This window comes from Ambystoma mexicanum, chromosome 6p, assembly GCF_040938575.1.
Source record: "Ambystoma mexicanum isolate Mex_15411 chromosome 6p, UKY_AmexF1_1, whole genome shotgun sequence".
Classification (NCBI taxonomy): domain Eukaryota; kingdom Metazoa; phylum Chordata; class Amphibia; order Caudata; family Ambystomatidae; genus Ambystoma; species Ambystoma mexicanum.
The window spans coordinates 409,242,651-409,261,026 of NC_090935.1; the positions used below are offsets into that span (position 1 = coordinate 409,242,651).

General features: G+C 49.5%; 1 protein-coding gene across 2 annotated transcripts in view; it reads right to left on the reverse strand.

Annotated features, from left to right (window-relative positions):
* The window catches only part of FBXO4 (F-box protein 4), a 368,809-nt gene that overhangs the window by 252,032 nt on the left and 98,401 nt on the right, over positions 1 to 18,376 (reverse strand). For both annotated transcript variants that reach the window (XM_069627208.1, XM_069627209.1), the window contains one exon: positions 7,517 to 7,752. In XM_069627208.1, the coding sequence (XP_069483309.1) occupies positions 7,517 to 7,752 (236 nt within the window). The remainder of the gene's footprint in view (positions 1 to 7,516; positions 7,753 to 18,376) is intronic.

Here is an 18,376-nt window from a genome sequence, read left to right on the forward strand (position 1 = left end):
GAGATGCAAGGAGAGGTGACCTCGACACGGAATGATCAACAGATCCTGGACGCTATAGCGGAGCTTAAGACAATCATGGGCATGCAAGATGGACACAGCTATTGTGGAATTAAAAGCCTCTCTCGAACAAAAAATAGACACTGTTAGCGTGGACGTAAATCTTCTACGGCAAAATGTTAGGAAGCTAGCGGAGCGCACAGGCGAGCTGGAAAAGGACGTGGAAGCCAACGCAATCACCTGCACCGGTGAATGCCAAGGAAGTTGCTGTATTACTGCAACATGTGCGTAACCTAGAGAAGAGAGCGGAGGAGGCGGAAGGGCGGGCGCACAGAAATAATATTTGCATTGTAGGTCTGCCAGAAGGGGTAGAGGGCTCGGACCCGACGAACTATGCCGAGAATATGCTGCTACAGGAGATAGATGGGGGGGCACTGAATCAAGGATTCGCTGTGGAGAGGGCGCACAGGGCCCTGACCAGACAACCACAACCAGGGGCACCCCCCAACCACTTATCGCCAAGATAATGAACTATAAAGACAGGAAGAAGATACTGGAGCACTTCCGCAAGGGAGAGACGATTAACAGAGAATCCGCTACCATCACTGCGTACCAGGACTACACCTTCCTGGTGCAGAGACAGCGGTTGAATTACGTATCTGTCAAAAGTAGGCTACGAGAAGCGGGATAAAATATATGTTGCTGTAGCCGGCAAAGCTGAAAGTAATGTATAATAACAAGGCGCATTTCTTCGAAACCCCGGGGGAGGCGACAGCATGGTTGGACGCACAGAACTGCCCAGCAGGAGCGTAGGATCAGACGGAGAGCAGACTGGATAAGTGAACTTTGGGTTTCCCCGTGTATTACTGTAAATTGAATATGGGTGGGAGCTGATACTGACATTGATCTTGGACTGGAATATAAGGAACCTATTACGGGGGGCTTAAAGATAGATGTGTATGAAGAGGCCTTTGGATGCGAAAGTATGTGGGCAACTGAAAGTTTAATGTGGGAGACACAGCTGGAACATGTCATTACCCTCAGTAGTTAGTTTAGTCGGGACACCAATAGGACGGTGTCCCCCTGCGGAGTCCAGAGTATCAGCAAGGTCCGAGAAAAGGTCTAGATGCGAGGTAGCCTGAGATCCAAAGTTGGAGATTGGGGGGAGTGGGGAAAGGGGAGGAAGGGTAGTTGGGGAGAGGCAGTTGGGGTTGGGGGGCAAGGGAGTTGAGGGTGTTGGGAGAAAGGGGGGAGGGGGCATTGGGAGCGGTCCGAGAGCGAGCCTACACCTATAATTCACTGCGTATGAAGCAGAAGACAAGGGAGGACAGGGGTGGAATGGGGTATGGATGAGATGGGTGACCTTAAGATAGTAACCTGGAATGTCAGGGGGCTTAATTATTTGAAGGGAAATAAGGTCATGATGTATCTCAAGAGACAGAGAATGAATATTGCCTTGTTACAAGAAACTCACCTGACCAAAGAAAGGGGTGGTGGGGAGGAAATGGAGCGGGACCACCATAGGAGCCACATACTCAGCATATGCCAGAGGGGTAATCGCATGGATAGCACATGTCCCCTTTAAGCTATTACAGTCTACAATAGAGCCAGATGGGAGGATGTGCTAATAAGAGGGCTAGAACAAAATAGGGAGTTGAGCATCATCAACACGTATGCCCCGAATCAAGATGCTACCGGTTACTACAGCACTCTATACAGTAATATCAGCCTGTACATCGGCGGGCAGGTATATGGGGAGGGGACTTTAATTGTACGCTAGATCCCAGCATTGACAGATCAGATGTGAAGATGGACAAACCCACCCCAGTAGCTAAAGCTCTGAGGACCCCATTAAGTGATTTCCAATTAGTGGGTGTATGGAGGATGCACCACCCACAGGACAGGGAATACTCTCAGTACTCTGCCCCACAAAACCTGCACACTCGGTTAGACTACATATTTGCTGCACCGGAGTTTTTGGGTGAACTAGTGAAGTCGGAATACACAGCGAGGGTCCTCTCAGACCACTCACCATTGATCGTAGCATGGCAGTACTCACTGCCCAGAGTGCGGATTCCGACATGGAGGCTTAGGGCCGAAGCCCTGAAAGACACCGTGTTCAGGTAGGACCTCAGGAAGAAAATAAGGGAATATTTTGAACACAACACTGGGAGCGTGGAATCGGCTGGCACACTATGGGAAGCATTTAAGCTGGTGGTGAGGGGGGTGGCAATATCCAAATCGAAAGGCCTACAAGGTGGAATAACGCAAGAGTTACACGAAGCAGAAAAGAAATTAGAGACAATAATGCGTAAGGGTGGGCATTCCCCAGAGGAGGTTGGGTCTATACAGCATTCACAACAAGATTGCAGAGGTATTGGGAGAGACTATGCAACCTGAACTATAAAAAATATGTCGAAAGGCAGCACGCGGAGGGAGATGAGCTGGGCAGATTGTTAGCCTGGTTGTACAAGAACGAGACCCCCAGACAAAAAATTAGAGAAGTGCAGGGGATGGATGGGCAAAGCCAGGAAGTAGTGAACAAAGGTTTTTTTAGAGTTGTACCAACAACTGTACACGGATGTCACCGAGGGAGAGGAGATTGATGTAATGGAGACACTGAAGGACATCGGCCTTCCCAAATTAAAAGCAGCGGAAAGGGAGAATTTGTATGTCCAATTACGCTAGAGGAATTACCTACTAGCAAAACCCAGGGGCGGATGACTCCCTAGCGAGTTCTACAAAACGTATAAGGCGGAGTTGCTCCCCCATTATTAGCAATGTTAAACGAGGCGCTGGATAGGAGGATGCTACCGGAGTCACTGAGGGAGGCAATCATTATCCTGCTCCTTAAACCTAATAAACCAATCATGGACTGTGGGTCATACAGACCACTATCCATGCTTAACCAAGATAGTAAAATACTTACAGCAGTGCTGACAAACAGGTTATTATCAATAAACTCATACTCCTGACCAGAACGGGTATGTCCCGCGCAGAAGTATATCCGACAATTTTAGAAGTCTATCATGTTATAGAACAGACGGAAAGGGACTCCAAGGAGGTTGCAATAATCTCATTAGATGCAGTAAAGGCTTTCGACTAAGTCAAATGGCCTTGGTTGATAGCAGCCTTAAAGGAGTACGGGGTCGGGCCCACGTACTTGAGGTGGGTCCAGTTGCTGTACGGTAATCCACTGGCTCGAGTCAGAACTAGTACGATCATCTCAGACAGGTGGCAACTCAGTAGGGGTACTAGATACGGATGCCCATGGTCCCCGATGCTGTTTATTTTAGCACTGGAACCCCAGGCAATATATATTTGAGGCAGCAATATGGAGAAGTGGGGATTAGCACGATACGAGGGCAACATTCGATATCAATGTATGCAGCTATACATTGATATCAAATATGCTGCTATATTTGAGATACCCTGAAGAGAACCTACAATATATTCTGGAAGTAATGGAGAGATATGCGGTGCACAGTGAACCTCAAGAAATCATGCATATTTCCCCTTGCAAGATATAAAGGGATACCACGAGAGAGATTGCCGGTATTATAAATACAATGGGAGACCGAGACTTTTAGATACTTGGGGATAGATGTACATCATAGGGTCGAGGTTGAACATAGACAAAACACAAAGGGTGGTAGCTAAAATTGAAAATAGCATGAGGTTCTGGGCCAAGCTCCCTTTGACCATGATGGGGAGGGTGGCGCTGCCTAGACTATTGCACTATTTCACGAACATACCACACATGATACCCAAGCGGTTCTTTGTACAAATCCAGAGCATGTGTAGAGGGTTCATATGGCATAATTCCAGGATTAGAGTAGCATTATGGCAAATTACAAAACGTGTACGAACAGGGAGGCATCAGATTGCCCAACTTTGAGATCTACCATCTAGCCGGCCAACTACAATATGTGGCAATGTAGTTGTCAGAAGATCCCACACCGGAGTCCAGTTTGTTGAAAGCTGAATATGCTCAGTTTTTTCTGAATGAATGGATATGGCTGCCAACATCGCAACGAGGGGAAGGGACTAGAATGTTGGATTTGGGTAGGAAAATCTGGCAGAGGGCCTGTAGGGTCATGAGGAACCTGTTTCCGTGTTCCCCACTGATGCCACTAGTGGCACTGGAAAGGGTGGATGAGCAAATGAGCAAGATAATCGGAAGATTTTCGGAACCGATCGGCATAGCAACTCTGGGGGGATGTCTGGCAAGGCGGGAAGTCCGTGGAGTTTGAGACATTGGTGGAAGACACAGGTTTACACCGGGGACAATATATTACTTTTACTGGGCTGGTGCGGATGATAAAGGACATGTGGTCAGATGCAGTGATGGTTGAACAGCCTGACACGGCCATAGAAACATTTTATGATGTGTCGGATGGAGGCCACGAGGTCTCTCGATTATATGAACTGTTGATGTCAAAGGTGGGGAAGGAGGTGATTCAGTTGAGGCGGGACTGGGAGGAGGATGCCGGAGAATCAATGGGTGACGGGTTGTGGGTGAGGGTACAGGGATACCACAAAGAAGTGTAAAGGAACGTGAGATTGCAGCAAATCCAGCTATATTACCCACAGAGCGTACATGACTCCTGAGAAGACAGCTAGGTTTAAACACGCGAAAACACAAACATGTCCTAAATGTGGTGAAGTGAATGCAAGAATGGTACATATGTTTTGGGCATGCCCAGAAATAAGGAGATTCTGGGGAGGCAGGGAAAGAGATACATTTGGATGTGGAATCTATGTGGGCATGCATGGTGTGGGGGGAGAGGGAGGAGGTTCCCCAGGCCGCGCAAATTGAACCATATAAGTAAACTCAAAGACCTGGCTTACATTCTAGCTAAGAGTAGAATAGCTATGAGTTGGAAAGCATCTAACAGACCAAAAGAAGAAACTTGGTGGAACAATCTGCGGAAATGGGCAGATGCGGAAACGGCGGTGTGGAGTGAAGCAGTAGGTAGAGGTGGGGAGGAAGAAGCGGAAACGTTGACAGCCTGGAGGCACTTAGTAGCCACTCTGTCTGGGTCGGGAGCGCCTGGAGGATGAGGGTTCCTCAAAGGGATCCGGGGAAGAGGCGCCTTCAGAGATGGCGGTGGAAGGCGGGGAAGTGGGGTAGGCCCGGGACAGGGGAAGGGAAGGGTAGGGAGGAACGTAATGAAAACTGCACTTGAGAATTGGAATGTATAATAGTTGTGTATTTTATGGTTTTTCACGTTGAAATTAATCAAAATTGTTTTAAAACATTTTTTTTAATGTGTATATAAAATACAGGCATTGAATTTAGTTAGAGATTATTTTATTCACTTGTTAGAATTGGGTCCCTGACAGACCGAAATGCATTGGACAAACCACAAACTGCTTGCGTCTTTGAAAATAAAACAACTTCTTTTGAATTAAAAAAAAACCCAAAAACTGTACACTTGCACGTTTAATGCACTCACAGCACAAAATAGGCTTGTCTCCCATTAACGTTTGTATCTTTACTTCTTGTATTATTGTTGCAATTAATGATACTTGCTCTTATTCATGGTCTACCTTCCCCTTTAAACACCCTAGCTGGCCTCTGTGCGCTTTCATGGTGTTTTTATAATTGTATGAGCACATAGAAGTAGGAGAAATAATGAATTGATGCAAACACTGAGCCCAGCCACTGGTGATGGGTGTTATACATGCCCATAATACAACAGTGCACATGCCCTTGTACTTAGTAGCCAGGTACGCTGTCTACTGTGACGTGCCATGTACAGAGGCAGCGTGGAGTTGCGCAGCACCATATGGTCGTGGGTTGAACCGGGAAATCTTGCACAGAAATGGATGATGAGGTGGCAGGCATCACACACCACCTGCACGTTCAGTAAATGGTAAAGTTTTCTGTTGCGGTACACTGCCTCCACAGCATGCCTGGCCACCAGCTCCACATGTGTGCAGTCCAAAGCACCGATGACGTTTCGCATGCTTGCAAGGGCACTGAAGGCTATTTTTGTGCCATTAACCTGGTCAGCAGTCCTGGGTAGACAATCAATGACCTGGAACAGGACACACGAAAAACAGGGTTGTAATATCCCATGCAGCTCACCCACAGAGTGCTTGTATGTGCCTGTGGCTAGGAAGTGTAGCACATACACTACCTTGAGCAAGGGGGGTGGGTGGCTGTGCTAATTTTTATGAGGCTGACCAGGTCGTCATGGATCAGGTCCACTATCGAAGTTATGGTGTTCCCGTCTAGCCGGTACAGGGTGTGGATCTGGCTTTGGCTCAGGTTGAAAGGTGTGGCCCTTAAGCGTGGAATTGGTGGCTGCCCGCGGCATGCAACCTGCTGGACATTGGGGTTTTGCTGGGCCACGATTGCCCTTCTTCTCCTCAAGCGCCTCTGCTGCATCCTCTGCCTCCCAGCCTCTTCAAGTAGTAGGCCTGTAGGCATGGCCTCCAGCTCCAGTACTGCGACTGCTACTTCTACTTCTACTTCTAGCATGGTGGTGTTGTAAGGGGTGTGGGAGTGGTCCATTTGTGCTGAAGCAATGCTCATTGGGACCACCTGTGCTGATGTTGGGCCCCTGTGGCATGTTTCTACACACCTGAAAGTACTTAATGCCTGGTCCGCAATACTAGTGTTTCCGGCACCGTTTTCACTTTGCTACCGGCATGTCCATGCCGGTATTTGCGTGTTCGTGCAGCTTGGAATGTGCACTTACTAACGCCATGCCTTTATCTCAGGCATGGCTGCCGCGTCTCTGCAGATTCCGGCAACAGTGTTGCCGGATGCGGTGGTTCACTTGCGGTGCCGGTGTTACCGGCTTTGCAAGTCAGAATATGCCGGTCCGGAAAAAGGTGCAGGTACGGATCTACCGGCAACGCTATTTCCGGACTGGCATACTTGTAATGAGGCCCACAGAGTCACAAGCCAACAGCATCCTTAAGTACTCTGCTTCATTCACTCACTTAAGTATGTACATAAAACACCACAACCTTTTTAGTTGTACAATCACTAACACCACCCTGCATTACGGCTTAATCTCCTTATGTGACAGGAGTTGGAGGGCACCAGGTATTCACTTTAGATGCAGGCTCTTCGGGCCTGTAGAGGTCTGCATCTGAAGGCGCCTCCAGAAAAATCTCAAGCTACATGTAATATCTCCCGGCTCACGGACAATAGCAGGCTTAACAGTAGTACTTCACTGCCGGTTTTAGGTTCAACCCTTTTATTGTATACAGCGTACTACTGCACCAAAAAAAGGAAACGCGTGTTCTAGTCCACTCCACAAGAACAGACTGACAAATGTCATGGCATAAAAATATTTCAGTGCACTGAAATGCACACATGTAAAAATATGAGACAAAGGGTTAGCTGGTAGGACAGTGGTACATCTTAAACAGGAAGGGGATTAAAACATGCAATAATTACACATGCATTGTTTCCTATATCGCAGTGGTAGTACTGTGTGCAAGACCTGATAATGTCATTAAAAATACAACCAAAGTTTCAGATAATTAACATACTTACATTGCCATGTAATCATGGAGCATACCGTCGTTGGATTCAGAACAGGAAGTCTTCAAAATATCTGCACTAGGCAATGAATTCCAGTCAATAGAAGACCAGGAGGGTAGATCCCGCAGAAGAAAATACCGCCACAGCACTGCATCTCGTACCATTAGATACCAATAATTACTTGTGCAGCCTAATTGGCAGAGGTCTCTGGGAGAAATAAATGACATGATATACAGCTGCATGTCAACCTGAAACAGACGAAAAAAAAATGTTTTTAGACATGTGATGAAAACGTATACTTAAATAGGTTACATGTCTTTATACCAAAGTAATCTATAACGAATGCCCATATATCGAAACTTTTATCTTGAAAACATTTATGCATTTTTTTTTAATTTTCTATTTTTTTATGGGACGTACCCTCCCAAACCACCGTTTACCACCCCTAAAAACCCATCTCGACCATTTCCCAAAAATATTTAGCCCTTTATACTTTGTCTTAATTGCATTTAAATGGATTTCAAATATTTTCTACACCAGCAATCTCATATTGTTCAAGTACTTGGTGGCGAGCTTGTCGGAACACCCTGGGGGCCCCCAGCTGCTTTGGGCAGACTCACTGGTGCTGTCCAGCGTTTCTGACTCAGCTTGCACCTTAGCGCCCTGGCTTCCTCATCCGCTTTCCACCTTGGAGTCTACAGATGCCCCCCTGGTGTCCTACACGGCTCCGCGATCACGCGCCAGCTGCCTCGCTCGGTCTGGACTGGAGAATGCTGCTCCTGTAAATGGCTCACCCGGCAGGTGCTCATACTTGGCTCCCTGCAGTTCGATGGCTCTCCTTGTTCTCTTGCGGCTTCTCTCTTTGTTCTGGCGGCTTTCCACCATTAATCGTTTGTGAGCCTCGGCAGGAAGTTTGACATCCTCTCCTGCACTCTCGCTTCACACAGTGGGGTTGCCATATTTAAAATGTCCAGCAAATGCAGGTTTTGGGAAAATAACTAGTCTGCATGTTGGGGGGCGTGGCTACAGGGCCATGTAGAAGGATGTGCTCCCGGAGGAGCTCCTGCAGATCCTTTACTGATCCGGCACATAAGTGCATCAAGAACTATTGGGAACGTGTGGAAATGCCAGGGCACATGTATGAACAAGTGAGGCAGGCTCGTAGCGGGTTGCGGACTGTCTGATCAGCGTGCCTTGGAAGATCTGTGCCCTTTAAGAGCGAGAAGGTCCGCCGAGGAAAGATCCAAGATGGCGTGAGGGCTGCAACAAAGGAATGGAACAATACGGCAGATGACCGACTAGAACAGCGTGCACATAGGCGCTGAGGGCGGACTGCGAAGGAGGGGAAGACAGCGGAGCAGAACCGGCGTGCGACGCCAATGGAAGAGCAGGCGGGCAGCAGAGTGTGCAGGAAAGTAGCCACCGCCGGATCCACGAACCCGGCAACGTCTGCAGGTAAGCGACCCGACCGCTGGCGACCGCGCTTCGCCCCTGCGTGGGCACACGGGACGCCGCGGAAGCTGGAAGCCCCCAGCCACAGGAGAGCAGAGGAGGCAAGATAGGAGCAGGCGAGAAAGTGACCGCACGAACAACAAACCTATGACTGCACCCTCAGGCATGCGGATCCAACCGCATGGCCGGGCGCACTAGGCGTACGCTGAGGACGAACACCCTGGAACAACTGAGGGGCGGAAGACAAAGCGAGTGGAGACGCTCGCAGAGATAAAACATGGGCGCGGTCAAATGCACAGGGCTGCAAGCTAAGCCCCACTTCACACAGTACACTGCGGAAGCCTAAAAAATGGTGGAGGGCACAGAAGCCCGGCAAGCTGGCAAACGAGCATAGTGGACACCTTGCCTGAACATAGGCGCTACCGGCATTACAGCAGAGCTGTCGGGGCCGCTGGGGAGCCCAGGCCATTACGATGCACCATGCCTTCTCCAAGACACCGGTAAGAGCACTTGGGGCATGCGAAAAAGCATGCAAGGGACACCGCATAGTGCCAGCACCGGGGAGGACCAGAGGAATGAGCCACTGTAAATAGAAGGAGGCCGTCGCCCTGCCAATCCCAGAGGGGAGCCAGATTTGTATAACAGTGTGAGTGGACGGGGGGCGGGGGACAAGGAAGAAAGGCAGGAAAGGGCAGTAGAAGACACTGTGCCACGGAAAACTGGACCCCTGCCAGCAGAATAAAGCAGCTGCCCGCAACAATACACAAAGTGAAGCCCCGAAAGACCTAAACCAAAGAGAGTACACGTAAAGGCCCTGCCGGGGCATAAGGAGCAGCCAGGGGAACTGGGAATCCCTGCGGCCAACCCCAAGCCGACCCGATGGAAGGCCGGGGGTGAACTGCGGCCCACAGCAGGTGACAAAGTACAGACATGTGTGCAGACGCACACCAACCGAACCCCACACAAGCACGGCACCAGTGCACACCCTGCACAGCTGCCTGCACAGCTGCCAAATTGTGCACACAACACTCTACCACGGAAACAAACGCGCCAGTAACCAAACTGGGAGCTGAGCAAGCGAGTATGCCCCAAGGAGCGCTGCAGAAACGATTGGCTTGCGCAGGTCAGAGGCGCAACTGAAGCGCCATGCAGATAATCACCCAAGTGGCGATCCAGAGCATAGCGACCTCTACCACAATCTCCCTCGGACACCACAGTAGGCCATAAAACAAGCCCTAAAGTGCAGGAGACTACACTTCCGATAGCCCAAATCGCAGCATATGACAACACTGAGTTGGCGAATAAACAGACCAAGGGAAAGGGCAAACAACCCACGCTGGAAGAATATGCCAGAACACCTCACCCGGCAGAAGGGGCCAGGAGCAAGTTGAAGTCCCCCGACATGGACACTGCCACGGGGAGCAAAGATCAGTAGATCCTGGAAGCAATCGCAGACCTAAAACTAGCGTGGGAAACTAAATTGGAGTCGCCCATTGTCGAATTGAAGGCAGCACTTGAACTCAAAGTTGGTGCAGTACAGGAGGAGGTGAATCTCCTCAGACAAGATGTTAGAGCACTAGCAGGCTGCACAGGCGAACTGGAAAAAGAGGTGTCCCCGAAAACAGCTGCATGTGCGTCTCACACAGCAGAGATTCACACCCTGGAACAACGTGTGAACAATCTGGAAAACAGGGCAGAAGAAGCGGAGGGACGCACCCGGAGAAATAACATACGCATCGTTGGATTACCGGAAGGAGCAGAGGGAGCAAACCCAACTGACTATGTGGATATGATGCTATTGCAAGAAATAGGAGGAGGGGGCGCTCACCCAAGGATTGGCAGTGGAACGGGCGCATAGGGCCTTAACGAGGAGGCCACCGCCAGGAGCCCAACCCCCTCCCCCCGCCCCCGAGACCAATAATTGCCAAAATCCTGAACTACCGAGACAGGGAAAAGATCCTAGAACACGGCACAATACAAAGGGCTTTGGCGAACTGTTATGTACCCAGCTAAACTGAAGGTGTACTACAAAAACAGAACACTGTTCTTCGACACCCCGGAGGACGCGTCAGAGTGGCTGGATACCCAGAAATGCCCAGCGGAAACAGATAACCACGAAGAAGACGGAGCAGATAAGTAAAATTGAGACTGCGACACCTAACGTGCTGCAGAATCAGAAACTGGGACTAGAATATAAGATAGAGTGAAGCCAGCTGGGATGGACGCAACATGGACGGCAAGTATACGAATGCTTGAGCATGATGAAAAAGCGTAAAATTGCAGGAGCCTCAAGGGACTCGCTCTCAAAACCCCCCTCCCCCCCAAAGGATAGATTAGTTAGGTTACTGATAGATCGGTGACACTCTGCTGGGTTCCCGACATCGACACACCGATTTAGGACCAAATCCGGGGGAGCCTGAGATCCAGGGATGGAGCTGGGCAATGGTTGGGGACGGGTAGGAAGGGGGGGGAGGGGAGGGAAAGTGTGCAGTGAACATAGTTGGGGAGCATGAGGGGAGGGGGGAGTAGTCAGGGAGTTAATGTTGAAAAGGGACAGGGAACAAGCCCACATTCACGCCAAGCAAAATCAGGGAGAACGACGAGGAGGGAAGGAGAAGGGATAAAATATGGATGACAATGGGAGGTCTTAGAATAGTAAATTGGAATGTGAGAGGCCTCAACAGTTACCTGAAGAGAAACAAAGTAATAATGTATTTGAGGAGGCAAAAAGTAGACATAGCATTACTGCAAGAAACCCACCTGAACAAAGAGAAACTAGAGCAGGTCAAGAAAAATTGTAGAGGGACCACCATGGGAGCGACATATTGAGCTTACGCCAGAGGGGTAGTTATCTGGGTTGCACCTCACGTGCCGTTCGAGATGCTTCAGGCCACGGCGGAGCCAGATGGGAGATAGTGATAGTGGGAGATAATGATAGTGATGCGGGGGCTGCTGGAGAATAGAGAGCCGAGTATTATAAATACATATGCCCCCAATCAGGATAAGGTGGCCTATTTTGGGACACTATATAGCAAAAATCAGCCCCCACATAGGAGGTGCGACCATATGGGGAGGGGACTTTAATTGCACGCTACACCCTAAAATGGACAGGTCAGACATGAAACTAGATAAACCCTTCCCTGCCGCGAAAGCGCTACAGGCCCTACTGAGAGACTTCGGGCTAGAGGATATCTGGAGGCAGCAACACCCGAATGAGAGGCATTACTCACACTATGCTGCCCCGCACAACCTGTACACGAGACTTGACTATTTGTTTGTAGCTTCAGAACTTGTAGGGGAAATGACAGGTTCAGAATATAAGGCAAGAACATTATCAGACCACTCCCCTCTGGTCCAAGAGTGAAGACATCAGCCCCCCCTGAGAAACAATCCAAACATGGAGGCTTAGAGCTGAGGCCCTGCAGGACTCGGCATTTCGAGAGGACCCAAGGGAGGAGATCACTGGGTATTTTTATACTAACACGGGAAGCGTGGAGTTAGAATGAACCCTATGGGACCTTTAAAGTGGTAATTAGAGGGGAGGCCATATCCAAATCTAGAGGGCTCCAAGGGGGCATAGAGCGGGAGCTACAAGAGGCAGAAAAGAAATTAGAAGAAATTATGAAAAGGAGAGCTACCTCATGGGAAGACTCGGAACAGGTGAGCCATCTACGACAAGTTAGCGGAGGGCTTTGGGAGAGGCTATGCAATCTGAACTATAAAAATTATATTGAAAGACAACATGCAGGGGGGGATAAACCGGGGAGGCGGTTAGCATGGCTATACAAAAACGAGACACCAAGACCAGTAATCAGGGAGATAACGGGAGAAGAAGGCCAGATTTGGAACACCCAAGAGGGGGTAAACGAGGGGTTCTCCAGATTCTACAAACTCCTCTATGAAGACGCGGGGGAAACTGCTGAACGGGAGACCGAGGAGACACTGGAAGACATAGGATTACCTAAATTAAAACGAGGAAGAAAGGGAGAACCTGGAGGCCCCAATTACAATAGAGGAATTGGAAACAGTGGTACTGCATCTACCCACGAGCAAAGTCCCGGGGTCAGACGGGCTCCACAGCGAATTCTATAAAATGTATAGACGCGAAGTGCTCCCCCCGTTGCTGGCAATGCTAAATGAGGCGTTTGAAAGGGGAAGACTGCTGGAATCCCTGAGGGAGGAGGTAATTATCCCACTTCTTAAACCTGATAAGCCAAGCACGGAATGCGGGTTGTACAGACCCCTATCCATGTTAAACCAGGATAGCAAAATGGCCGTGCTGGCAAACCGACTTAAAAGGGGTAATAAACAAACTCATACACCCCGATCATACTGGGTATGTCCCGGGCAGAAATATATCCGATAACCACAGGAGACTCCCCCATATCATAGGACAGGTAGAGGGCGACCCAAGCGAAATGGCAATAGTTTCGCTAGATGCAGTAAAAGCTTTTGACTCTGGAAGGATGCCTTGGATGATGGCGGCCTTGAAAGGATTTGGGATGGGACCAGGGTACCTGCGGTTTGTGAAAATGGTGTATAGCTCTCCAATAGATAGGGTCAAAACGGGAGCAAATATCTCAGATAAATGGCAATTTAGCAGGGGCACGAGACAGGGCTGTCCCTGGTCCCCCATGCTGTATATTGTGGCATCAGAACCACTAGCGATCTGTCTCAGACAGCAGTACGGAGAGGTAGGGGTCCACACGAAGGGGGGACAGCACTTGATATCACTGTACGCAGACGATATGCTGCTATACCTGCGTTTCCCAGAAGAAAACCTGCAGTATGTCCTGAAGTGATGGAATGCTATGCGACCCTCTCAGGCATAGCAGTAAACCCTAATAAGTCATGCATGTTCCCCCCGGGGAGGTATAGTGGAGTCCTGCAGGGGAACCTACCTAACCTACAGATATCCTGGCTGTCACAACCTCGTCCCCACTGAGGGTTCACAGGGCCCTAAAGACCTTATTCGGTTCTCCTCGGATTCCTTGGAGCCAGTCCTGGCGCTGTTGGCATCGAAGACACATGCTGAGATGGGGTTTCAATGGGCAATGGATAAGCATGGCCGCCCCCATGAGGAATACTGGAGAACTGCATTCAGCGGTCTAGCATCCAGGGCGGGGCCCGCCCCGAAGGCACCTGGGATACCACCTGGCTATTTAAACCACGCCCAATTAGAAGCATGCGCTTCGCGTTATTCTGCTCTTGCAGCGTGACGTTCACCGGGTCTTGCTCTGCATCCTGATCTTCTGGGGCGAGAAGAGGCTAGAACCATCTCCATCCTTACCTGCTCAGCAGCATCCTTCTGCAATCGAAGTCCTCCAGCGCTCGTCGCCGCTCTGTTTCATCACTAGAAGGTAACGGGAAAATAACTGAACATTTTGGGAACCACCTACCAGTGCGCCAGGAAGAACATCATCTCCAAGACATCTTTCGTCCCTTGGATTTCTGAGAACCACTCATCTTCAGTTCTTCTCGACCTGCAAGACAAACAATAGCACAGGTTAGCCATTTGCAAGGACGGTCTCTGCGTCTCTTGGCGTACCATCTTACCTTTTGGAACTTGGCCCCGGCTTCCATCGCAGCTTCCAGCATCTGCAAGAAGAAGGGAAAAGGTTACTTAGTGCAAAACCTGATAAAGACATTGCTTTCACCTTCAAAGACTTACCCGAGAAGAGGGAGTTGCAGCCGGTCTGAACTCTGGCCCTCGCCAGTGAACAAACTCGGCGGAACGGTGCCTTTAACGATGCGCCCCTGCCCGGTGCGGCAGGACCGAGAGCGCATCCTTATAGAAATCAAGGTGAGAGACGTCCCCTGGGGAACTGCATGGGGAACCCGGGAGGTGGGTCGCAAGGAAGGGACAGCAGTTAAACTTCACCTCCTGTCTTCTAGAGCCAATCCTCAACAGCCCGAACTCCAGGAAAGGTGAGAGGTCCCGAAGATCATCCCGGGTCATCGTGAGGCGTCCCCGTGGAAACAAGGTGAGCGTTACACTGGCAGACCAGAACATTCAGATACCTAGGGATCAATGTATACCACACGATTGCAGATGAATATAAATACAATACGGAGAGGGCAGTGGAAGGCATCATGAACAGCATGGGGTTCTGGGCGAAACTCCCCCTGGCTATGGTGGGTAGGGCGGCCCTGCTCAAGATGGTGGTCCTGCCCAGGCTATTACACTTTTTCCACTAATATTCCATATACGCCACCAAACGCTTCTTCATGAAACTCCAGAGCATATTCAGGGGCTTCATGTGGCATAACACTAGAAACAGGGTGGCTCTATGGAAATTGCACAACACGTATGATAGAGGGATCATAAACCTGACGAACTTCCAAATATACCACCTGGTCGGACAGCTACAATACGTAGCCAGATGGCTGTCCGAAAACGAGACGGCTGAAGCCAGACTGCTGAGGAGTGAATGTGACCCATTCTTCCTCAAAGAACTGATATGGCTACCTAAAGCAGAGCTGCAGGGGCGAGCGAGATTGCTGGAACTGGGTTGGAAAATATGGCGCAAAGCGTGCCAGGCGGTGGGAAACCCCGACTCCATGCTCCCCGCAGGTGCCACTCGTGGCGCTATGTGGAGAGGACAAGCAATTAATTAAAGGGATCTGTAAATTCTGGGAACCGGTGGGCCTCGCGACCCTAGGAGACATATGGCAAGAGGGGGTGGCACTAGACTTCCAAAAGATAATGGAAGAAACCAGAGTACACAAGGGCCAATACATAACGTATACTAGAATCATTAAACGAGTCGGAGAAACATAGCCAGAGGTAGTATTAGCAGAACAAGCAGATACCGCCATTGAAACGATGTACGACATCTTGGAGGGTGGGCACGAGATATCCCGAATTTATGAGCTATTGATGTCCAGGGTGGGTAAGGAGTTGCCCCAACTGAGGCAGGATTGGCAGGAGGAGGCTGGAGAACCTATGCAAGATGGGCAATGGGAAAGAGCCCAGAGATATAAGGTGTCCAGGAATGCGAGGCTGCAGCAAATTCAGTTCTATGTCACCCACAGGGCATAACTGACCCCAGTAGAATCGCTACGTTTGGAAGCGCAGAAATGCCCCAAGTGCAGGAAGGTGGGGCATAACTGACCCCAGTAGAATCGCTAGGTTTGGAAGCGCAGAAATGCCCCAAGTGCAGGGAGGTGGGGCATAACTGACCCCAGTAGAATCGCTAGGTTTGGAAGCGCAGCAGCACTGAAATGCCCCAAGTGCAGGGAGGTGGGCGCCGGGATGATTTACATGTTCTGGGCGTACCCGGAGGTGGGAAGATTCTGGGAGGAAGTCAAACAACGCCTGGTCGAAAAGGGGATTAAGTTGGAGGTGGAATCAGTATGGGCATGCATGTTGAGGGTGAGGGGGGTTTACCAGACTATGCAACTTAAAGCATATCAGTAAACTGAAAGATCTGGCCTACATTTTGGCCAAACGGAAAATTGACATGGCTGGAAAGCAGCCCAAAGACCCAGATTAGAGGTGTGGTGGAATGATCTCTTGAAATGGGCAGATGCTGAGACGGTATGAAGCAGTTAGTAGGGGGGGGGAGGAAGCGGGACCCCTGATAGCGTGGAGACAAATGGTGGCGACACTGTCGGGCCTCTCCCATATCGAATCCAGAGAACACGATACGTCTGAGAACGATGAGGGGGATTAACCCAAGAGGAATGTATCCCGAGGCACTGAAGTAGGGGCGGCTCGAGTTAAAGGGGAGAGAGGGGGGGAGGCTGCAATGTGTAACATGTAAATGTAAGCTAAAAAGCTAGTAATCGAAAATGCCTAATGTGTTGGTTAAGTTGGATGTGGTGTTAAAAAATAATAAAAATTGTTTTAGAAAAAAACGAGTCTGCGTGTTGCACATTGAGTTCCTGCCATTTTGCACAAACTCCCTCCTCCTCCTCCTCATCTTCCTCACCCTCCTCACCCTCCTCACCCTCCTCACCCTCCTCACCCTCCTCACCCTCCTCACCCTCCTCATCCTCCTCATCCTCCTCCTCGTCTCAGTACCCAAGTGATTACGGCAGTTGGAGTGCATGAAAGTCATGGTTTTTTTTAGCTCTTACTCTCAAAAGGTTTCATTTTATTTTAGGATTTGTAGAGAGCACTAAAGCCCACGGGCATCGAGGCGCTATGGGGAGACGCAAGAAGGCTTGATTCAGGGTTACAGGAATGCGGCCCAACAGAATAATGCTTAGAACAGATTATTTTGTTACATACTCAATTGTTTCATTCCATAATACATTAGATGAACGTTACACGGATGCAGACACAGAGATGCATAAGGTAGGAGGTAAAGCCCATTCAGACAAAGAGCCTCGTCTTGATGGCCTTCTGGAATGCTGCATGAGAGTCAATCATCCTGATCTGGGCTGGGACGGTATTCCAGAAGGTCGCAGCCATAGTTGGGAAGCTAGTGCCACCTGCACGCACTCTGTGTGTGGAGGAACAGTGATACGATTGGAATAGGCCATTCTGGAAGGTCTAGATGACGTGCGTTTGATGATCCTTTGTGCTAGGTACTGGAGGAGATATTTATGTGTCAAGGGTTTTGAATACAATCCTTTCCTTGACGGGGAGCCAGTGCACTTGCCTCCTGACCTCGAAGATGTGGTCCCTACGTGAGATGCCAGTTGCGGCCTTTAATGCATTGTTCTGAGCTAGTTGAAGTTTGCCAAGATTCCTGTGGCTGGTCCCAACAAAGAGGGCATTGCCGTTGTCTAGCCTTGAGCCAATGGGAACCCAAACAATGGTGATGCAGTTCTGTTGGGAGAGGAAGGGTCTGGTTGGTTCATCTGAACGTACAATAGAAACAAAAAGTGCTGTTTGTGAGCTGTGGGTTTTTGGATCACTCATGGGAGCCTGGCCAGAATCACAATGGGCCATTAAGAACTCGCGTTTTAGAGGATCCTCCCTGTGGGAAAGCGGAGGAATACTGCGTTTTATCCAATTAAGTCAAAGCGTCCCCCGGTAGTTGTCTCCTCCCATATGATCCTCCGTCATAGATCCACCGCCAGGGTCTGGATCAGGTACTAGCTGCCATCTCCTGGTTACATGACCGTTCGCCGCCAGGGAATCCGTAATAACTCCACTGTATTCATCACAAACCCTTCCTTTCATGTTGCTAGTTTTCTCAGCATCTATTGGAAAATGGAAAAGGACTTGCACATTACAGTGTCCCTTTCCTTTCCGGTGTTCCATGGAAAAACAATAGGGTTGTATCTCCAAGAACCAATGCATGACTCTTGCATTAGTGTCTTTGCGGAGGGTCATCCATGTTAATGGGGCATGATCTGTAACGAGTCTGAATTTCCTGCCTGTCAGATAATATTTAAGGTAGGTTATGGCCCACTTAATTTCCAAGGTTTCCAGTTCAAGAGTTGCAACGTTTTTCTCTTGGGAAT